General features: G+C 34.2%; 2 protein-coding genes across 2 annotated transcripts; both read left to right on the top strand.

Annotated features, from left to right (window-relative positions):
- Positions 1-648: 648 nt before the first annotated feature.
- On the top strand, positions 649-2,123 carry LOC132049941 (glycine-rich RNA-binding protein-like). Its single transcript, XM_059440930.1, has 2 exons — positions 649-829; positions 1,426-2,123. The coding sequence occupies exons 1-2, from the start codon at positions 719-721 to the stop codon at positions 1,858-1,860; spliced, it is 546 nt and encodes a 181-aa protein (XP_059296913.1). The 5' UTR covers positions 649-718; the 3' UTR covers positions 1,861-2,123.
- Positions 2,124-4,395: 2,272 nt separating this feature from the next.
- LOC132049940 (glycine-rich RNA-binding protein GRP1A-like) lies at positions 4,396-5,809 on the top strand. Its single transcript, XM_059440929.1, has 2 exons — positions 4,396-4,585; positions 5,438-5,809. The coding sequence occupies exons 1-2, from the start codon at positions 4,475-4,477 to the stop codon at positions 5,792-5,794; spliced, it is 468 nt and encodes a 155-aa protein (XP_059296912.1). The 5' UTR covers positions 4,396-4,474; the 3' UTR covers positions 5,795-5,809.
- Positions 5,810-14,998: the final 9,189 nt, after the last annotated feature.

Raw genomic sequence — 14,998 nt, 5'->3', positions numbered from 1 at the left:
TCGCGCGAAGAGCGAACAATTTCACTAGTTTTTATATAATTGCTAACCATATAGCAATTTTACGTCTGATACTTGCATTTCTTTTTACTTGTTATATTTTCTTTTTTGACCCACTCCTTAAAAAACAACTAAATTATCTTTATTTATTGAGCTTAATTTAGTAACTATTTTTTCACTACAATTTCTCTTCACATTTACTAAAGTAAGAGTAAATATGAAAAATAATACTCTCTCCGTTCATATTTATTTGTCTACATTTAACTTGACACACTTCGTATAAAACAATAAATAAATGATAATTTTTCTATATTACCATTAATTTTTATAATTCATCAATGTTGAAAAATGAATTGAAATAATTAACCCATTAATAACAAGAGTAAATTATATTTGATTTTTCAAATTGAACAAGTATTTTGGGCAACAATTTAAAATACTCTGAAAATTTCTATAAGCAATATGTGACCAATAAAAAAGGACTCCTAAATCATACTCCTCTCTCAAGCATTAGCCAGCAATTTTAACCATTGTTAACCACCCGTGGTTATCCATTACCTTCGCAATCGGTAACCACCGCTTTTATTGCGCACCCACCTAAAATTAACCGACCTAGTATCCTCTGCCTATAAAAGCCAGCCTTCTCTACCCACAAAATTCACATCAGCCCTTCAATTGTTCTCTCTTACATTCAATTAAGTCTTTTATCTTAAAAACAAATATGGCAGCTGAGGTTGAGTACAGGTGTTTTGTTGGTGGGCTAGCATGGGCTACCACTGATAGTACGTTAGGAGATGCTTTTGCTCATTACGGTGAAGTTATCGATTCCAAGGTCCGTTTGTTGAAGAGATCGGATCCGAGCCCATTTGTTTGGTTTCGTTGATGACCTTCTGTTACTCTCATCATTGATCTCTCTGTTTCTACTGTTACTGTTACTGTGTTACTGTTACCGTTACTGTTACTCTTGATTCCTCTGTTACTATTTGTTACTCATGTTACCTTATTCCATTCCCTAAACACGGTACGTTCCGTTTTCCGTATACATCTAATTGATCTCTTTTATCCTTCCTTCCTTTTTTACTGTCTACTATTATCATTATTTACTTTCTTTCCTCAATTTCTTGATATGATTTTGAACTATATGATAACAAGTTTAAATTTGTTATTTGTAGTGACTTCTATAATTTTGAACTAAAAATTGGAATTTCCTATGGACTTTGCACTAATCCGTCCTAAATTTCTCATAGCTAACAGAATTTTGTGATGATCCATAGCTAATCTGTCACTAATCCAGCGACGAATTTTGCAGTTTTAATTCCTGTCTTTTTTTAGTAGTGTTTAATGTTCCGATTCATGAAAATTATCGGATGAAGTATTAGTTGTAGTAGATCTGTCCGGATCTGATCTTTTAATTGATTTTGGTTTCAGATCATAAACGATCGTGAGACAGGTAGATCAAGAGGATTTGGTTTTGTTACGTTTGGTGATGAGAAATCAATGAGGGACGCAATTGAAGGAATGAATGGCCAGAACCTTGATGGTCGTAACATCACTGTTAATGAAGCTCAATCACGCGGTAGCGGTGGTGGCGGCGGTGGGTTCGGTGGTGGCCGACGTACCGGTGGCTACAGCGGTGGCGGCGGCGGCTACGGTGGCGGTGGATACGGTGGCGGTGGCTACGGTGGTGGCTATGGCCGACGGGACGGTGGCAACGGTGGTGGTTATGGTGGTGGCCGTGATCGCGGATATGGCGGTGGTGGTGGCGGCTATGGTGGTGGTTATGGTGGTGGTGATCGTTATGGTGATGGTGGGTCGCGCTACTCGAGAGGTGGTGGTGCATCTGAAGGAAGCTGGAGGAATTAAGATCCAATAACGTTATGAAATTGGGTTTAATCATCTACAAGACTAAATTATGTCCTACTTTAGATTTTTTGTTTGGTTGACTATGTTTCTCGGTTGGTTGGAAGTTTATTTTTTGTCACTGTGGTTCGTGTTACTGTTCTGTTTTCTCCCAATTGGCTCGTTGTGTTACTGTTACTGTGGTTCGTGTTACTGTTCTGGTTTCTCGCTATTGTTACTTCCAAGGTTGAATGAAAGTTATAAATGATCGCCCCTTTTTTAATTTAGTGCAGACGTATTTCTTTCTTCACTTCTGGATGGTTATCAACATATTATAAACGAAAGGTATGAACTAATATATATTATATTTCATAATTGAATCAAATGTGGTTCTTTTCTTCTTCGGAAGCAACTAGTAGCTGTATGTGTTATAGAAAAAAGTTTCACTGGGATTTGGACGACGTTAGACATACAATTGAGTTAGAGAAAATTTCTATATATGACATTTCAGATATAGAACTTGTTAGGATAGATATTCCAAAGAATAAAATGTGTAGATCTAAATTACAGTGATTGAATTAAGGTATCCAAGTGTAATTGTTGTAGTACTTAATAATAGGATAGCCTTGTAAAGTCCATTTAGAACTCCAAAACAAAGGTCTTCAGTTGTACACAGTGGTCACGATCCTTGTGAATGAGAAATCCATTCTTCTATTCCAGTTTTTTAAGGTTTCAACACTTGCCATAACTTCAACATCGCACTATTTTTCACCAATTTCTCTCGCTCAAATTTGATTAAACTGGAGAGAATAATTTATTCTCTGGAAATCTCAAGTATATCTTGCTATTCGAAGCCATGATTTTGATGATGGCACACACGAGTGCGGTGCCATACCAAATTCATACTGAAAAATTGAAGTGCCGAGTACTCACGCGAGAACTCTTCGTAGACTAAACTAATCAGAGCCTAATCTTCCATGGAAAAAGCAGGATCAGTTGCTATTGAGTTGGCTTCTCTCTTCTCTAACAGAAACTGTTCTTTGCTCAAGCGGTTGGTTGTCCGACGTCTAAAGATGGCTCCCCCCTTTAACTCAAAATCAACCCTCTTCTTTTACATAAATTACTACTAGTCTTCCATATTTGAAATATTGGTGCACATTTTTAATCCTCTTTCGACACGGTTTATCTTCTAACACTCCGGGCTTTGCACGTGAGATTTTCCTGAGCTGAGAAAATTTCTTTCCAAAGCGAGACCCGTTCTCTCATTGCTAAGTCACGACAACCAGCCCCTTTTCCAACCAAATCCTAATCAAAACTCTAATTTGAATTCCGGCCAACTGCTTCGTCAATTATCAATAATTACCATGTCGTTAAGGTGTAGTAGTGGTAAAGATTCATCTTCTTGTGAGCTTTTATATTTCTTTCTGATTGAGCATTACACTTGTTGATTCATTGGAACAAAGAATTTAAAAAGATAACAGAAAAATCAACTGAGCCACTCCAGGTGTTAATAAACTATAACCATTATTACATACTCAACTCCTAATGGACTATTACATGAACATCGTTTGACAAAGTTTGTTTGTGACAACCTAAAAAATTGACAAGTAAGCAATACCTTAAATCAACATAGATTCATAAATACAATACACAAACTACTTGTGGAGTTCTATCATTTCACATGTTGTGAAAAATCACGATTCAAAAGTTGTGCCTTCTCCTTCTTTCTTATTCAAGGATCGTCAATATATAAATTAGGATTGAAATAATATGAGAAAAAAGGTTGATTGAGATGATCGGGATTCAAGTGGGAAGGTGTTGGGATGGCTGACGAGGTTTAAGGAAGAAAAATTTCTCACATTAGAGAATAGAAGAACACCTGAGGCCTTCCGGACACAAACCAAACATGCAACCCGAGTATAAACGACGCTATGAACTCATTCGCGCTCTTGGAATTTTCAAAAAGAGGTCTTCTAGACCTAATGGAACCAACGAGAATTCTCAAAAAGACTTATTTACTCATTTAACCACTAATACGGTCAACCCCCAAACACCCTTAAATTAGAATTTCAACCAAAAGATGAAAATATCCCCGAGTCCCTCGGAAATTGAGCCAACCACTCTATCAAGTTATAATCGATATTCTAGACCTAATGGAACCAACAGAATTCTCAAAAAGACTTATTTACTCATTTAGGAGAGGAGTAAAAGTGTATTAAGATTTTATGGAGGACCACTAATACGTCATGTAAAAGAAGAGGGATCGGTTTAAATTAGATGCAAAAAAAAAAAGGGATAAGTTTGGATATTTTCTCTGGCATAAATATCTAGGAGGGGACTAAAAGTGTATTAAAATTTTAAGGAAGACTATGAATACTTTACGTACAAGAAGAGGAATGACTTTGAATCCACCACCAATAATAAGGGATGATTTTAGATATTTTCTCAAAACATAAATATCTAGTCGAGGACTAAAACTGTATTTTTCCACCTAGCCCTAAGCCCAATTACTTAAAAGCCCATAGCCTCATCGGCCTATAAAAAACGGGCTTTTCTACATCAATTTCACCGCATCTCTTCTTTTCAGATATTTTTTTTTTCATTAGGGTTTGTCTTTATATTTTCCTAGGGTTTTATAATGGCGGCTGAAGTTGAGTACAGTTGTTTCGTTGGTGGTCTAGCATGGGCCACCACAGATAGAACCCTAGCTGATGCTTTCGGTACTTATGGCGAAGTAGTCGATTCCAAGGTCCGTTTGTTGCAGAGCAGAAATCATCAGATCCGATCCATTTTTTTGGCTTCGTTGATGACCTTCTGTTACTCTGATTACTAATCTCTAATATCTCTCTGGTTTACTTGATTCATCTGTGTTACTGTTACCGTTACTGTTTATAATCTTAATGCCATTCCCTTTAAACGGTACGTCTTCTCTTTGTTTGTTAAGAGATGAAGATAGATCGGTTTTATGTGATATATGTGCTTTATTGTAATTTTTTTTATTTTTTATTTTTCATATTTGTCATTCATGTTTATACTTTTCAAATTTTTGGAAGTTTGGCCTTTTGTTTTTGTTGAAATGTGTTTATTATAACTTATTTGCTTGTTTCTGTCGTTCTGTTCTGTTTTTGTTTTTACTAATTCTGTAACTTTAGCCTTTTGAAATATCTGTGCTATTATGAAAACCTTGTAGATCTGTCAGATCTGAAGTGTTTTCTTGTTGTGTTCGTTTATTGTAATTTTTAAAAATTCCTTTGTCCATATATTTGTCGTTCACGCTTATGCTTTTAAAATTTTTTGAAGTTTAGTTTTTTTATCGAAATATTGTTTTTGTATATCCAGACTTGAAACTTATCTTTTTTTTTGGTTGTCAAAAATAGGTGTTATTTCCGTGCTTCTGTTGCTTTTGACCTTATGGATCTGTTAGATCTCAAGTATTTTCGTTGTGTTTTTTTTTTCTTTCAAATTCAGCTTGGTTTATTACTGGACTTGAAACTTGAGCCCTTTTTTTAATCGAAACATGTTATTTCAGTGCTGTAATTGCTTTTAGCATTGTAGATCTGTTAGATCTGATGTGTTTTATTGTTCTTTTTGTTTATTTCAGATCATTAACGACAGAGAAACTGGCAGATCTAGAGGATTCGGCTTCGTTACCTTCAAGGATGAGAAATCAATGAAGGATGCAATTTCAGCAATGAACGGTCAGGAACTTGACGGCCGTAACATCACCGTTAACGAAGCTCAGGCTCGCGGTAGCGGCGGCGGTGGAGGTGGCGGTTTCGGCGGTGGCCGACGTCAAGGAGGCGGCGGAGGTTACGGAGGAGGCGGCGGTGGATACGGCGGCGGTGGTGGTTATGGAGGTGGCCGCCGTGAAGGTGGCGGGGGAGGCTACGGTGGCCGACGTGAAGGTGGTGGTGGCGGTTATGGCGGAGGTGGATATGGCGGTGGTGACCGTTATTAGATAGTTTGGTTGAGTGATGTTTGGGGCTATTTGTAAATGGCCTTTTAGAGGTGGAAAACCTTTTAGATTAGTTTTAAATTTGGTGTAGGTGAAAAAAAAGACAGTAGTGTGTTACTGTGGTTCGGTGGTGGTGTTCCTTATATTTTGGTTGTTAAGATAAGATAGTGTGAATCTGTATTTACAAAGTTCTCCATGGAATCAAGTGAATGATGGTTTACGAATATCTGTGTCAACTTTTTTTTCATCCCTAAAGTGGATGAAGTCTGTTTCTCGTTAATTTGGATTTTTCACTGAAGTTATCTTGTCGATGAAATCACTTAGAGCCCGTTTGGCTTAGCTAAGCTTATAAGTTGCTGTTTTGAGTGTTTGGCTGGTCTATAAGTTATTTTATGTTTAAAATAAATCTAAAAAAGTAAGTCGGCCTGTTTTGGTTAGTTTAACAAAAACAGCCTATAAGCACAGGCTCTTAATCTGCTTCAGCTTTTAAGTGGCTCAAAATCGAAATTTAAAATTTAAACAAATGGAAAAACAAATGAAATTCATATGAAAACGATCAATTAATTCATTATAAAAAAAAATGATTCTGAACTCTATTCATTATCAAATTAAAAAAATAAGTTTTCAAAATGTTATAGATATAATTTTTTATTATATAAATTAATTAATTATAAAAATAAAAGTGAGTTATTTATTTCTAAAAGCATGGCATGTTGAGTTGTTCTCTCTTAGGTCAACATTATCAAAGAAGTTTCAACTAATAAACTGTTATCTTTATTGAAATATAAAAATGAGAAGTAAATTTGTTGTGAGAAGTAAATTTGTTGTAAATGAGAAGTAAATTTGTTGTGAGAAGTAAATTTGTTGTAAATGAGAAGTAAATTTGTTGTGAGAAGTAAGTTTCAACTAAGAAAGACTTAATGTATTTTATTAGTGTATAAATTTAAATTTTAATTTAAAATGTGTACCATGAACCAAACGACCACTTAGTGAAATAATTTAAAATGTGTCATACAAGTGAGGCAGTGAGGGCTGTATTTTCTTTAAGGATTTTTACAGACCCAAAATAATATATCACTCCTTCCGTCCTAATTAAATTGTGTTTTACATAATTAAATGTCTGAAAAAAAAGGTTGTAATTAATGAGCTTTTGATTATTTAAATAAGAATAATTTTGGAAGAATGTATTCTTTAAATTCTAAAACTCTACTTATTTTGAAAAAAATTAAAAAGGCTAAAAAGGGAACGAGGGAGTACAACTATTTAGCCATATTTTCCGTTTATATTCCCCTAACCAATCTTTTTTTACGCAATGATGCTTATAGACACGGTATACAACAATACTTGTTATATAAAACATTAAATTAATATTATACAACATTATACAAATATTATACAACATCATACACTCATAGTAAACAATGTGTTTAAGAAAAAACTGGCTTAAACCAGGTAATTAAGGAACGAGCGTACTTTTCCGGTTTTCCCTTAATTTCTACCGTCTGTTGTACTTTCTATCCCTTTTTTTTACCTGTCCCTAGTCCTAGATGCTCCTTTTATACCATTTTCTTATCAATTTGCAACTTTTTGGACAGAATGTGGCAGACAGGGTGTCGCAGGTTAATCTTTCCACTAAAAGAAGTATGCAATGACAACCCCTTTTAGAAAAGGGAAAATTACTTCTGCAAGACGTTTTCATGTTGAAATTATTTTTCTTTTTGTTATTTTGTTAAAATTTTCACCTCCAAAGCTTAGGAACTATTTGATCGAGATTAAAAGTATTTATTTTGATAAAGTTAAAAGATCAAGTTGCTCACAGATATATTTAAGAGAACATTTTAAATTTATTTTCAAACATAAAGTCTTTTTGCCATTTTCTCTTTTCTTTTGCTATTTTCTATTTTGGCCTTACTCAGATTTCCATATCTCAGTGGCTCTAAGCTAGATTTTGCTCCACATCAAGTGTCATCCCAATGAATTCGTGGTTCTATTTAAACCTAAACAGTGGTTTGAATTTTTCATAATTCGTTCCTGTTCTTCCTTATTCAGTCTGTCTAGAAAAAATGTATCTTAAAATTAATTGTGTGCATTGAAAATATTTTTGAACTTCTAATCTTATCTAACGTTATATATTTTTTTCTTTATCAAAAAGTATTATATAATATTAGGTTACGCAGTTTTATCTAAGGCTTCATTTGTTTTGATTAAAACTAAGACGTTTGAATCTGAATATACATATGAATATTAAGATATTTATTATGATACATATGAATATTCAGATATTTATTAAGATTCATAAATCTGAATTTGAACACATATCTAAATATTAAGGTGTATTAAGATTTGAATACTAAGTAATTAAGGTTAATTGTTTTGATAAATTTGAATCTGTAAAATTTGTCTTTATTTAAATATTAATAAATGTAAATTCAATATAATACTAAATTTATCTACTGCTATACTAAGAAAATACTTTTAAAAAATTATATGGCAATTGATGGTAGTGATGGCTAACGTGGTGGTTGTGGGTGCCGATTAGGGAGGTGTTGACTAATATTGTGGGTAGTGTTAGAGGTGATAGTGACTGATAGTAATGGTTGATGGTGACAGTTAATAATTGTGGTGGATGATAATGATAGTTAATGGTGGTGATTGTCGCTAGTGATTGATGTTTGTTGTGGTTGGTACTCATGATGGTAAATGGTGGCTAGTGGTGTGGCGACTAATGGTAGTGATTGACATCGATGGTGGTTGTTGCTGAATATGGTAGTTGCAGTGCGATGCGGCAGTGATAGTTGATAATGGTGGCGATAGCGATAGTGATCAGTGAATGAAATTGGTGAACTGTCATCTTTGTAGAAATCTTTGAATAAACAAGTTAATGATATTAAGATTTTATCAAATATCTTAATCATTCAGATCTATTCAGATCCATTAAGTTGTTACATTAAAGAAATGCAATTAACAGTTAAAGTCTGAATGATTAATTTTAGACCCCAAAAAATAAGCGACTATGGCTGAGATCTAATGATTTAGATTAAGACCTTCATTAAGTGCAAACAAATGAAGTTTACATTTTAAGCGTTTTATAAAAAAAAATATGATTGAAGTGTTACTTCCAAATTGAAAAAAGTAATACTCTCTCCATTTTACTCTCTCCATTTTAATTTGTTTGTCTTAGATTCGATAATAAGAAAATAAATAAGACTTTTGAATCTTATGATTTTAAACTAAAGATGTGTGTAATACCATTTACATTTCATCATTAATATAAGCTTTACATCAAGGTCAAATTATTTCTCCTCTATTTTATGTATACTGTAATGTAATGTGACACTAAGCATGATTGGGTCATTTGATGAATTTATCCCAGTATGTTAATGTTTCATTCTAGTCTCGATGTTTAATTTTTTGTTAGAGAAGTACTTTAATCCGGGGTTAATACATTACTTTGTATACAATTGATAATTATGTATAGGATATGTAATCAAATGAGAACCTTTTTATTTGTGGTAATTAGTTTCATAATGTATTATAGAGAGGTAAAAATTCGAACAAAATTTGCTCAACTCCCGTGTTCTTACTACTAATTTTAACCCAAATTTTATATATTTTGAATTTTTTTCTGCCCTAGTTAGAACCCTAATGGTAGAGAAAATTTTGTTTGAATTGCCTTCAGGTGGTGTGTCTTCAATATATAAAAAGTGTATATTTAATGTATACAGTGTGTAAAGGTGTTTAATAATGTAATAAAGAAAAATAAAATACTTAAAGTAAATGGGGAATATACGTGTACAACCTTCAATATGCAAAATTAAATTTGAGAAAAGTTAGAGGGTAAGATTTGAAAGAGATCATCTTTTCAACTACTTAGCTCATTCCAGATGTAAAGAATTATTGATCTTCGCTGAATGTAAACTCTTTATTTGACATAGAAACCCATTAGTTACTTTGGTCATATCTGTATCCCGAAAGGTAAAAAGATTCATATCTACAACCTAATAAACATTATACAACAACAAGTACTATAATTTTAAAAATTAAAACAAGTACAATTATTTATATTACACGGGTATATCATCTACACAATATACAATAAATAGATTCCCTCTATTTCAGGCTGACAGAAATTATACCTAAAATATTGCATGATTCCTTAATTTAAGATAACCATATGGAAATCTAGCGAATTACGATTAAACAACACAGGTTTTCACTCTAATACTAATTCAAAACACAACGTATTGGGGGTGGGGGTTGATAAGTTATGCTATTTTGTGTTTTGATGATTTGCCAAACATACTCAAGGACAAGGGGTGATCAGTTCTCTTGAATGTTGTACATTCAACTATACAGCTGTAAACAGGGGCGGATCCACCCTTTAGGGTGGGTGTGGCATGGCACCCCCTGGATTGATAATTTTTTTATATACCTATGTTGCAATTTGCTTAAACTAGGTTAAATATTTAATCCTGCCACTCCCAGTGGCAAATTAGACAAAGGTGCCATGGCTGGTAGACACAAGTTTGAATCTATCTTGAATATTTCCGACTCCCTTTTTTCTTGTGCTTTTTAGTTCCTTTATACCAGTAATTCCCTTTTCGGCTGTCCCAATTTTCTATTTTTTTTTTATTAATTATATTGTCTTTCTTCTATTCTATTATTTTATCTGTGATCTCTAACTAGAACACAAAAATAGAAACTTCAAAATCCCTTAAATTAAGCATTAGTCTTAATATCAAATCCGTGAGTATTTAAATTGAAAAACTTGGGTCTCAATGGAAATTTTGGATTGAGATCAAAATCCAATTTATCTTTATTTTTATAATTTCTTTTGTTTATTCCTCCCTCCGTCCATGTTTACTTGTCTATATTTAATTTGAGACACTCTTAATAAGCAATAAATAAAATGAGAAATGAATTGGAGTACTTAATAATATGGATAAAATAAGTATAAAATGATAAATTATATCTTGGTTTTTCAAACTATACAACTAACAAGTAAAAATGGACATATATTTTGAGTATAGTGGACAAATAAAAATGGACGGAGGGAGTGTATTATAAAAAATTGTGATATTCTATAATTGTTAAAATTCAATTTAAATCACTTTACTACTTAAATTGTGATGGAAATTTCACAAGCATTGCTCAGAAAAAACGTGAAATTTATGATTTATTTTTAGAACTTGTAGTTTATCTAATTCTACATTTACTTATAGGGTGTAATTACCTATTGAAGAGTTTTTCTATTATTTTTCTTATTTTGATTGGTGTAATTCCCTTATTGAAGATGTTGTTTTACTTGTGCAAGTTCATTTTTTTTTAATATAAATAAAAGATGCAAGTCCCTTGGTGAAAATGTTGATTTTACCTTGTTGTTAATGGGTGTGACTCCTAGTTTAAGATGTTAATTATGTTCGTTTCTTGATTTTTGAGATGTAATTTTCATAGTTGCAAATAAAAAAACGCCTATTAAGTTGACCCAAATAAACTAAAAAGAGATGGACCCGACCCAACACGTTCCTAACAAGATGTACATTGAAAACAATTATGGCACCCGGCACCTTCGAATCCTAGATCCGCCCGTCAGTAAAGCGGTTGCGGTTGTACCAATCGGCAACGGTTCTGAAGAAAGGCACGGTGACTCGCTATAGGCCAAACCAAAAGATGAATTGTCCCTATCTCTTCTCACATGCTCCCTCATATATAAACAACATGTTACAATGATTAACCTAACACCTGAAAAACCTAAAATCAGATTCTCTTAAGTGCTAGCCGCCGCTGCTCTCAAGGGTCATTCAAGAACAAAGCTGCCACAAACTCCAGGACTAGATCCCAACACTGAAGATGTCTTAACTCCTTAGGTTTGTTGAGTCTTTGTCATTTTTGTTCTTTACTTGTAATCATACACTACTTTCAAGAAGTGTCATTGTAGGACAGATTTCAACCTTTGGTGTTTTGTTTTCTTGGCTAGAGTTAGTCAAGGTTTGTAGCTTTGTAATAGAGTTATTGTAAGGGGTGAGGGATTAAGAGGTTAATTCCTAAGTTGTAATAGGTTGTAATATGAAATTGCTCAGTTTAGTGAAGTTGAAAATCCTATTGAGGTAGATCGTGGTTCTTAATCCCTTGAGCAAGGTGTTTTTCATGTAAATATCTTGTGTTATTTACTTTCTGTCGTTTACTTAAGGGAACAAATAGAGAACCTGGTTCTCTATACTGTTTGGTGGACTCTTAGTTTCTATCAATTGGTATCAGAATGGGTTCTTTTTAAAATGTTAACACCTAGAAAGGATCTCTCTCATAGCTGCTCCACCAAACTTAGAGGAAGGACAATCTAACACAAGACCACCAAGATTCGGTTGAAAATATTATGGATGGTGGAAGACAAAGATACATGACTATCATATGACTGAGGACTCTGAGTTATGGGACATCATCTGTGATGATTTGTTCCTATGAATAAAAATGAGACTGGTGTTGAAATAGATCCAAAAACAAGGAAGGAATATAATGAAACTGAGCGGAAAGCTGTGGAAAAGAACTATAGAGCCAAGAAAATTCTTGTGCGTGGTATTGGAGCTGATGAACATAATCGAATCTCTTCATGCCAATTTGCAAAGGAGATCTGGGATGCGCTTCAAACAGCACATGAGGGAACAAATCAAGTAAAGCAGTCCAAGATAGATATGCTTACCTCTGAGTATGAACTTTTCAAGATGAAGGATGGTGAGTCCATTCATGATATGCATACCAGATTCACCTCCATAATCAATGAACTCTATTCTCTTGGTAACCCTCCATAATTAATGAACTCCATTCTCTTGGTGAAACCATTCCCACCAATAGACTGGTTCTGTCACGACCCAACCAGAGGGCCATGACGGGCACCCGGAGCTAACCTACCGAGTACCTCTAAGCATACATCTCATAATCATTTCTGGGTGGACCCCAAAGATAACTCATGGTTGTCATAACCTATAAGGAAATATACCATAACATAATGGTGCATCTCTATATAATCATCAACAATTATGCTCGTCATTACCAGCCGACAAAGCTACTAATATATTATACAATAATATGACCCGGTGGAGCTATAAAATGTCTAACTGTACACACACGTCTATGAGCCTCTACATATAATACAAATGATCATAAGGACAAATACCAAATAGACTGCAGCTCCGAAGTAAGTGGAGTGCTCCTGAGAATCCGCTAATAGAACACCTATGGGTCCGATCCGTCTCCCCGCCTACTGCGGGCATGAGCGCGCCGTCCACACGAAGGGACGTCGCACGAATAATATACCGAGTATGTAAGGCATGAATAACAACATAATATAGATATGAAAGGTAACATGGAATAAGAGAGATAACCTGTACATCTGGATGCGTCATAAGACGAGTGTCATGCATGCTTAGCCTTTAAAAAGATATTTTTATACATATATATAGTACCATGCCTGGCCATTAAGGCTCAGTGTTATCATCATTAGCCCGCGTCCAGGCCTCCCGCGTCCCGGGCAATAGCATAACATGCCCACTGCAGTGGTGTGCACATGTACGTGCCATGCCCGGCCGACTATAGCGCAGTGCGGTTTGAGAAATACATACATATATATAAAGCATGCATGAGAGCCCAGTCAAAAGCCTCAACTATATCGGAGTGACGTAAGGTCGGTAGCCTCTAATTATATTATGGATCAATCATCATCGTCTATTCCACCTTGAAGGAATAAGGGTCATAAGGTGAGATTACCAACAATGAATAAAATCGAGATAATCATGAAATAAGCTCATAATAGCATTAAAATCATAACCTTTTGAATTTCTAGAATTAAGTTCATCATCATCATGTTCATCGTAGAAACCATCTCATCTTTAGTATCATAAGAAGCTTTTAAGAATCATAAGCTTCTAACTTTTGGAAGTAAGAAGGTTATGAAAACATGTATGGAATCATAACATATGAATCATGCCTTTTGAAAAAAATCATAAGATGAGATCAACATCAACAAGTATAATCAAAAATCTTGAAACCAGCTCAGTAATCTCATAATGACATTAAAACCATAACTTTGGAATCTCCAGAAATGGGATCATCATAATCCTCATCATGGTCCTTATAGAAAACATTCGTCTTTAGTATCATAAGGATTTTGAGAATCATGCTAGTATTTTCGAAAATAAGGTATTATGGAGGTCGTGTATGCATTCATAGGAAAAGAATCATGCCTTTAAAAGAAAGAGGAATAGCCTTAACATACCTTTTGGTCTCCTTAACTACTTAACGTTTATCCCTATAAGCTCGTAAATCTACATATAAACCATTCATACTATTGTTAGGCCCATTGTCACATGCTTATCTTAAGCCTTCAATTTAAATCCATTCTGAATCTGCCCAAATTCGGGCAGCATCTCCCCTGTTTATATACCTAGCCCGAAATCACAATCCAATAACCAATAACAAGAACAAAAATACCAACATCACAACAATATTATCAACACTAATATGCTCCATAAAACATCCCACACAATATTTTCCAAGTTTCTCAACTAACCAACTTATTATATGACTATTTAATAATTTTATCTCCGTAAATAAACTGAAATTAATATTAATAAGGAGAGATTCATACCTTATTCTTGCTAGAGCAGCAATATCTTCAATATTTTCTTTGAATCCAAGCCAATTCCAACGCAAAACAAAAATTATAATCGCGACTACACGTTACCCGGACCTCAATTAATATTCCATCACTTGAAATTACTCAAAATCCTCACTTTTATGAGGTATATATGCTCTCTTATGTTGCTAATTTTTCTGGAATATTTGGGAGATTATTATGACAAAAAAGAGGGGTTTTAACCCTTATATAGTGTGCCAAAGTCGGCGGCACTATAGTAGCGCGCCCTGCTCTGCCCGCCTAACTTGTAACGTCTATAATTCTCTACTCTGACATCATATCGATGAGAAGTTAGTTGAATTGGAAACTAGACTCGACGAACTTCATTTTAGGCTTTTGAAACATCTTAAAACTCCTAATATACCTGGAGATATACCCCTCCAAAGTTGACCTAAAATTCTATCCTTAATTCTGCCATTTTTTTTTCAAATTTTCGAACAACTTATTTTCTTTGATTTTCTTGATCCCGGAATCTTCCAAAACTCCCCCTATATGATATATATCATTTATTATACTTG

Source organism: Lycium ferocissimum, chromosome 3 (assembly GCF_029784015.1).
Source record: "Lycium ferocissimum isolate CSIRO_LF1 chromosome 3, AGI_CSIRO_Lferr_CH_V1, whole genome shotgun sequence".
Classification (NCBI taxonomy): Eukaryota; Viridiplantae; Streptophyta; class Magnoliopsida; order Solanales; family Solanaceae; genus Lycium; species Lycium ferocissimum.
This window is presented reverse-complemented; position numbering and strand designations above follow the sequence as displayed.

Coding starts and splice junctions, on each gene's coding strand:
- LOC132049940 (XM_059440929.1), top strand. CDS start 4,475: ATGGCGGCTGAAGTTGAGTACAGTTGTTTCGTTGGTGGTCTAGCATGG. Junction 4,586..5,437: donor GCGAAGTAGTCGATTCCAAG/GTCCGTTTGTTG, acceptor TGTTTATTTCAG/ATCATTAACGACAGAGAAAC.
- LOC132049941 (XM_059440930.1), top strand. CDS start 719: ATGGCAGCTGAGGTTGAGTACAGGTGTTTTGTTGGTGGGCTAGCATGG. Junction 830..1,425: donor GTGAAGTTATCGATTCCAAG/GTCCGTTTGTTG, acceptor TTTTGGTTTCAG/ATCATAAACGATCGTGAGAC.